The sequence below is a fragment of the Strix aluco genome, chromosome 9 (genome assembly GCF_031877795.1).
Source record: "Strix aluco isolate bStrAlu1 chromosome 9, bStrAlu1.hap1, whole genome shotgun sequence".
In the NCBI taxonomy this organism is placed as follows: domain Eukaryota; kingdom Metazoa; phylum Chordata; class Aves; order Strigiformes; family Strigidae; genus Strix; species Strix aluco.
Genome location: NC_133939.1, coordinates 23,342,961 through 23,351,218, shown reverse-complemented (window position 1 = coordinate 23,351,218; position 8,258 = coordinate 23,342,961). Strand labels below are relative to the sequence as shown.

The following is an 8,258-nucleotide window of genomic DNA, read 5'->3' as shown; positions in this document are numbered from 1 at the left end:
TGAGCTTCTAGTTTATATTTCACTAATTTGCTTACTTGGTCCAAAAAAAACCCCCCACAAACCCCACACTCATGTAGTTTATCTGAGGTTTACTCATACAGCAAAGCATTCCTTGCAAGAAGGAAGAGAAGTTTGCAGCAAAATTGTTTTGTAACAGATGTATCAATGGAAAAAGTTAGTAACTGGGAGTGTTCTCTCTTTCCCTGTCTCACAGTTGCTATTAGCGCTGGTCTTTAGGGTGTAGCTTTCCTCTTGGGCTTCTGTGTTTGTTTTACGTATTGCTTTCCTCTTCCTTTTGGTCAGGAGCCTTTTTATGGTCAGGCAAGATAATACTGAGCAGCAGCACCGAATCTGCAGGACAAAATGAGCCTTTGCTTTAAATATCCAAGAGACAAATGGAGGTAAGTAGAAACAAATGGATTTAGCTGTTTGGGCTGGGGAATTGCTGTCAGTTTGTTATTTGGAAGTTACTCACAACTAGTAGGTTGGATTTGTTTTGGTTTTATTCCCCAGTTTGAGTGCAATGTTAGGAATTTAACTAAAGTCCTGCATGGAAATATACTGATGTTGTAATTGTGTTCAGGCCTTTGGTAGGGATTACAGAGTTGGTTAGGACAGAAATCCTTTAAGCAGGGTTTCCTAGGCCTTCATGGCAGACCTTAAACACATTTTCCTTCCTTATTTTTCCTCATCTAGCAAAGTGTCTCTGTATTTCTGATTCACTGTGCACACTATACCTAATCAGAGAGTTTATCCTGCTCCTATTATCTTCTTGTATTTCATATATATTACAGAGGTTGTATTTGCTCAGCTGTATTAAATCCTATTATAAAAGCAAGGTGCAGAGGGCAGCTTCTGGATGCACAATGAATGTCTGTAACTAATAAAATATAGCACCTGCTCTGCTGGAAGTATCAATGTGAAGCCAGAGTTGACAGGGTAAGTGATCCCGCTTCATAATCCTATAATGTCGATACAATTTGGTGGTACCGGCATAAGAGAGATACTAAGAGCTAAGCTGGACTTTGAGATAAATTGAAAATGGTGTCTTTAAAAGAAAACCACTCAGTACAGGATTTGATGACGTGCAGATCTTTTACTCATAGGGTGTCATATCTGGCAGTTAGGTGGATGAATAGTCTTGCTTATTGTGTTGTACAAAGGTGGTGAATATTTCAGTTTAAAGAAAGGAGTGCATGTCCAAACAAGACTGCACATCAAAAGCAAGCAAGAAAAGACTAAATATTCTTTACACACCTTCTGTTTTCTAAATTATCTTTTAAGAATCTTGACATTTATTGAGATGGAGGTTTTTTCTGTACTTCAATGAATACTTCTAATATTAAACCTTAAGTTACATTAGTTTTGCATGCACACTTATGGTATTTTTTTGGTCTCCAACTGTGTTATCGTGGTTTGTAGAGCCAGGTTTCCAGACTCAACTGACAAAAAAGAAATCATTGTTATTTACTGTTTGCTGATCATTCAATCTTATGTCTATTTAAAAATTTTCCAGGAAAATAATGATAGCAAACAATCACAAGTCAGACACCACAGTTATTTCATATATAGAATGAACATTGTCCCAAAATATTTTGTAGAATTGACAAACTTTTTAGATTACTTTCTTCTTCTGTTCACATAGACCAGACACTCTGCTCCCTTGTGTTGTGAAGTACCAGACAGCAGTTGTATTTTGGTGCATGAAGGACGTGTAACTTATGAGAGGATGTTAGCTCTGCAAGGGTGTTAGAGAAGGACAACCTTGAACTGGGGATATATGAATTATCTTTCTGTTGGTCACATTACCTCTGGCTTCTCCTGTTCTCCTCCTGCCTGACCACCTCTCCCATGTAGACCCAAAGCGCCTGAGGGCAGGGACCTTCCCTGACTAGGTGTTCATACAGTGCTTGAAAGTGTCTTGCTCTTACTTATATGGCAGCATAGCACAGATAATAAATCAAATGTTCTGGCTTTATTCATCCCTTTCCATAGCAAAAAGTTCACTAAAGTTGATGGAAGTTTTTACATGGCAGTACCAGACCTCAAAGTATGACTGTCAGTTCATTGGTTTCATGGAAACACAAGTTAAACTGCATTTATGTTGGCAAATCCATGCCCAGACAGCTGAGTCACTCTGTGCAAAGCAGCAACTATGGCTCCTTTGAACATTTGCTTTTCCAAAGAACATACTTCCTCTTCCACCAAGGCCTCCAGTATGCTTCTTGCTGGAGATGTTTGCTTTTCATACACCGCACTGAGACAAAAACAGAGGCAGTAACACTTCCAAGCTATCAAACTGGTAACAAGGGAAGAAAGAAAAAGTCCTGTGTCAGCAATAAACCCAGAAGACAGGCCTGGGTTACGTTTATAACCTTGAACCACTGGTACAAGGAAAGAAAGAGGACTGTAGGATCATTACTAACCTTATAGTTATTTTCACAGCCTGATTTTAAACTCACATTATACCAGTGAGTATTTGTACTAGCATTTCAGTTTCTTTCTTTGCACAGCTTGAAATCGTGCCCACTGCCTGTGTAAAATCTGAAGGGGCAGGTTTTGGGTGCATGGAAATAGCCTGCTGTAGTCATCAAAGCCACATTGAGGTACTTGAGGACCAGTCACTCCTTCTCTCCTGAACTCTCAGCTAGAGCACAGACCTTGGATTTCTGCTGTGAGCAGTTCATACTCACAAGTCCCTCTGTTCCTGAGTTCTTCTAGCTAGATTTCTAAAATAAAAAGGCAGAATCCTGCTAATTGTAGAATCCAGAGGCTAAGAAAAATAATACGCAAAGAGGAGCACACAAAACAATATCCACCTGTAAAATAAAAATGTGCTGAGACTCAGTGGAGAATAAAGAGGAAGAAACACTACAGCAGCCAATTAGAAAGGTCAGCATAATATGCGATAGTCACAGGAAGATAAAAAAAAACAAAAAACAAAACCAAAACCAAACTACTTTGAAACTTCTCAATTGGAATACGCTGCAGAAGAGTTGACTGGTCCAAAAGAAAGCTGTCAGAACGGCATAATGAAGTCAGCAGGCAAATTTGAACAGGAGATATCTTAAAAACAGGGAAAAAGTGTTCCTGTAAGTAACATTTAAAATGTCAGAAAGATACTCAAAAGGGAAACATTGGGAACAGGCAAAAACTGAATTTGAAAATCTTCCATCCAGTTTTCTACTAACTGCTGTTGGATATTTGACAGCCATTTAAATTATTTCTCAAGCTCATTTAAAAACAAAAAAAAGTTTGTTTTCTCATCCCCTCAATTAGAGAAAAACAATCACATCTTTTTATGTTGAGAGTTAGCTGATGAATGTCAGGTCACATATCACTGCCTCTCTCTGCATCTGACAGGAATCAAAGCAGAGATTTTGAAAAGCAATTGTCTCTGAACTGCTAATTATGGTTAACAAAGAAAGTGTTTCAGTTGTTTCTTAATGAAATTTTTGCTTTTAGCTAAAAGGTTTTTCTACCACCTTATTTCTGGACAGTATGCAGCTGTGTTGAAACCAACAGTAGTCTATTTATTTCTGATTATAATGGGATATTTAAAAAAGTGGGGAAAATGTCCAGTGTTTCTTGTATATCCAAGGCTTCTGGTGGTTTGTTGAGAAATACTGACAAAGGTAACCCTCTGATAGATATTTTGTCCTTTTGGATACACGTGCAGACATTAAAAAGAATCTGTTAAAGTTCTGAGCGTGAGAGTAGGATTTTATCTCAATTTCTCTGCTCCCAGGAATTTTTCCTCTTAAATTCTTCTTCCCCAACTCTTTGGGGCCTCATTCCGAGACAGATTTAAAATACCCAGACAAAAGCTGCACTCAACCAAATCTACTCAAACAAGAGCAATTACCAAACAGGAGAATAAGTCATAGGGAGAAAAGGATAACAAGTGGTATGCTAGCAGTTTGGCATTGTCTCCAATTCTACCATATTCAGGTACTTTGGATAGGGTTCAAAAACAAAGCCAAAAGAACCCCAGCAAAAAACCAAAGAAACAACAAACATCAGACTTCAGTGCAACCCCTCAGAGGCTCAAACCTTTTGACTTGCATGCTTCTCTAATTTTAATGCTTCTTAAGTGAGGCCAAAAAGTGAAACTCTAGGAATCCTGGGTTAGGAAGTAAGTGATATATATGTGCCTACTCTGCTGGGCACAGGAAGTTTTTGATTTGCCAGAGAAGAGGTTGTTTTGTATGGTCAACATCAGGCTATATCTTGTGAATTAGGAAGCTTCAGGATAGGAAAATACTGAAATACAAGGCTATGAAGAAAGTCCAACTGAGCTGCTGGTAAATCAGGAATTGATGGTAAAACCTGCAGTACCTGTTATGGATAAACAAGTTTTATACTGTTACTCTTTATTACTGGAATCATAGATTTTCCCACTTTTAAGCACAGCAGATACAGAACTATTTTTTAAATTTTTAATATTCTCTTGATTTATGATTCATGAACTGAAGAAGGGAATACAAGCTTTGTGCTAGCTCCTCAGACTGTATAAGACAGTGTAAGTTCAAGAGAGTTGATTCTCATTTTCCTTAAAGCTACTTTAAAACAGCTTGACACATACAGGCTGAATAAAAATGACAGTCAGGCCTGTTAACTAGATTACAATTGCTCCTTTACATTGCTGGTTTATCCCCCACCTCCCTGTGAAGTACACAGATTTGGAATAATGTTTAAAACATATTACAAGTAGCACAATTCAGAAACTGCATAAATGGTAACATCCAAGAGTCAATTGCTCTTCATCAATAAATAAGAGGGCATTCAGAGACACTGCCATGCAGCAGAGCCTGGGATTAGCTCTGAATTGCCTCTTGTGTGAAAACCTCTTCCCACTGTTTAATCTCATCCTTTACATTCTTCCTTTCCACCCACGTGCCGTTCCTACAAGAGTGTTTACGAGTTCAGCTAATTTGACTGGGATTAAGATGCGGACATTAGATATTAAGGAAAAAAAGCCATAATGTGCTGATGGTGTGTTTACATGTTTCTGTTACTCTAGCACTGACTGGTTTGAACACTATGAGGGTGACAGCTTGATAGCACTGGTGGGATGCTGGGCTGCAGGAAGCAGTTTGGTGCCATTCCCAGTAGGTGCTGGGGAGAAGTAACTGCACCTGAAGTGTGGAAGAGGCTCGTGGAAGAACATGTGACAACCTTCTAATGACTGCAACACTGAGCCTGGGGGGTGACCCTTTTGGGAGGCATTTTGACCCCCTCCATAAAAAATGTGCTCAGGGATGAAAAGTAGAAGGAAAAGAAGAGAAGGATACACCAAACACAGAGTTCAATCCATTTTACCTTATGCCTTGGGTAGGCAAAGAAAGAGCCGAGTAGTCTCAATGAAAGCCCTAATAGGGCAATACATAGGAGCTTCTCAGCATATGCCTGGGAAATAGCAAAATGGTGTGAAAGCAATAAAGTAACTTTCCTGTAAACACTGAAATTATGTGTGTTGGGAGAGGCTGAGAACAGTTAAAAAGAGTGCAGATGAGATGTATAAAGGGTTATGGCCATGCTTCATCCCTGTACAGAGTAAACAGCCCCAGTATGTTAATTAAAGCAAGCAGCCAGAGGGACAGCAGCATCCTCTGCTAGGATGTGTGCTGTCTGGCCTGTGTAGGTTGGAAGCAAACACACCTATCCCTGTCACAGTGCAGCCTTTCTTGGAGAACTGTAGGCTAATCACATTTGTTACAATTAAGGTCTTAAAGGCAACTGCATAAGTACATTAGACCGAAAATCCCATCTAGCCAAAATTCATCTATGGATATTACCAGTAACCTTACAGGAAAAGGCTAGCATCTATCTCCCATTTTCCAGTGCTGAGATTTACATTTCCCCAAATGATCAGCATGTTTCCTTGAAGCATTAGTAAACCACACAGAGGATGTGTTGTACATCAGATTAACCTCACAGAGAGAAGCAACTAGCTGAACAGTTATATTTTTCATGAAACACATCTTTTTACCTAATGGTGGGTAATTCTGGAATCTCCATCGCCAATGATTTTGGAAAACAGGTTAGACAAACCAGAGAGAAGTGGTGCGGGTAAAGCTGAACCTTCCGTAGGGCAGTATATGGCCCAGGTGACCTTTAAGGGGCCTCCCAGTCTCCATTTTCTATGATTTCTCTAATTTAGTGCTTCTGTTTCACTAACTAGACAGCTGGTCCTGTATTAGTCAACAAATAACAGAAGTGATGCAGGATGCTTAGATGAGGCCAGTTTGGAGTGTTTGCTTTCATTTTATGAGCAGTCACCCAGCTCTGGAGGAGAGCTAACAGGCTACATGCACAGCCGGTCTTTCTGTTTTCAGGCATCTAAAAAACTGAAATCTTTCCCAGCTAAAGAAAGGTTGTGCATGAAAACACTAACCATTTTACAGCTTTATAGAAAATACTTGGTTGCCTACATTAGTCTGTGATACCTTTTTGAGTGACATGTATTCCCTCCACTGTATTGGTATTGCTATCACAATATTAACTTTTAAGTGAGGGAATGGACTTCATCTGTATATTTGGAGGCAGAAGTTCTGAAAACTAGAATAAAAAAAATGTCAGTTTCTGACCTGATCCTTCAGCTGAGCCCTGAGAACTTTGGTCTCATGTGTAAGGCTGGTATCAGCATGTTCAAGTATGACCCAGGTTAATGCCATTAACCGTGATTTTCTGCCTATATCATGGCCCTGCCTGTCTGCATCTATTGAGCGCACCAGTTTCAGGTGTGGAGGCCGTTTGGAAATGATGCAGCACTTGTCTGTGTGTTACTGGTAGCACTGGGAAAAGGAGTAAAGGACTTGCCGTGCTGGAGAGGTAACACCATCAATTCTGCTCTCACCTGCACTGGGTGAAATCAGTTGCAGCAGCGGGTCCCACTGATGTCAGTGGGAGGGGAATAGCTCCTTTCAAAAGCCGTTGCTCAGCAGAAAGAATCACAGAATTGTCTAGGTTGGAAAAGACCTTAAAGATCATCCAGTCCAACCATCAACCCAACATTAACAGTTCCCAACTACACCATATCCCTCAGCGTTATGTCGACTCTACTCTTAAACCCCTCCAGGGATGGGGACTCCACCACCTCCCTGGGCAGCCCATTCCAATGCCTAACAACCCGTTCTGTAAAGAAATGCTTCCTAATATCTAGTCTAAACCTTCCCTGGTGCAACTTGAGGCCATTACCTCTTGTCCTATCGCTTATTACTTGGTTAAAGGGGCTCATCCCCAGCTCTCTGCAACCTCCTTTCAGGTAGCTGTAGAGGGCGATGAGGTCTCCCCTCAGCCTCCTCCTCTTCTTCAGACTAAACAACCCCAGTTCCCTCAGCCTCTTCTCATACGACATGTGCTCCAGACCCTTTACCAGCTTCGTTGCCCTTTGATTAAGCCATAAAGCCAGGATTTAGTTTGTCCAAGCCTGGTTGCTTTCCCTGTACCCCTCACACACACTTAGGACCCCACTTTCCCTGCTCATGTCCCAAGGACATGCAGACAGTAGCCTGTGTACCCTCTCATCCTCAAAGCCTTGCTTCAAGTTGGAGCACTGCTACCCACTGATTTCAGCTCAGCCACCAGCTCTGCAGACTCAGGAGACAAAATTTCGATGAACCCAGACTGACCGTTTGGTTGCTGGGGTTTTTTTTTTTACTATTTTTTTCTTCATCTCAATTTTGTACAACCTGAAATACAAAAGGTTTGATTTGCATTTTAGGTATGTGCTTTAAAAATCTCAATCAGATGGAAATTCAAAACAAAGTTTGAACCTCTGAGTAAATTACATCTTGCAAAACTAGCCCTTCAGTGCCATGCTTGAGTGAGGGCCAAGTGAATACCACAAGAACACCACAAAGACAAAGTTTATCCTGGGCTGTAGCTACACCACAGTCAGAGGCACCAGCTCCAAACCAGGTAGCTCAGGAGGGCATCAACATCTTCCCATCATACCACAGCTTCAGTTTTTACCCAACTCACCAGACTAAACTTCGTGCTGCTGCTATCCCTAGCCTCAAACCCACATATGTTGGTCAGCTAAACAACTGAAGATCCAAAATGTTTAGTATTTTCCAGTGCACTACCTGAATAGCCAAATGTTTTGAGGACAGATCTACCATGGCTCCAGGCCTAGTTCTGGAAGTGCAGGTCATGCTGCATCTACTCCAGGTACTCTGAAAGCACTACCCTGAGTCCATTAGACATCCCAATTTGATATTCCTTTTTGCAGATGTGCTATTATTTTTGGCAGA

General features: G+C 40.7%; 1 protein-coding gene across 3 annotated transcripts in view; it reads left to right on the top strand.

The window, feature by feature from the left end:
* The first annotated feature begins 309 nt into the window (after nt 1-309).
* Nucleotides 310-8,258, top strand: part of LOC141927400 (calcium-activated potassium channel subunit beta-2) — a 155,333-nt gene continuing 147,384 nt past the window's right edge. For 2 of the 3 annotated variants that reach the window (XM_074834590.1, XM_074834589.1), the window contains exon 1: nt 310-401. In XM_074834590.1, coding sequence (XP_074690691.1) covers nt 364-401 — 38 coding nt within the window. In that variant the 5' untranslated portion in view covers nt 310-363. The remainder of the gene's footprint in view (nt 402-8,258) is intronic. The other variant, XM_074834592.1, reaches the window with a different exon arrangement.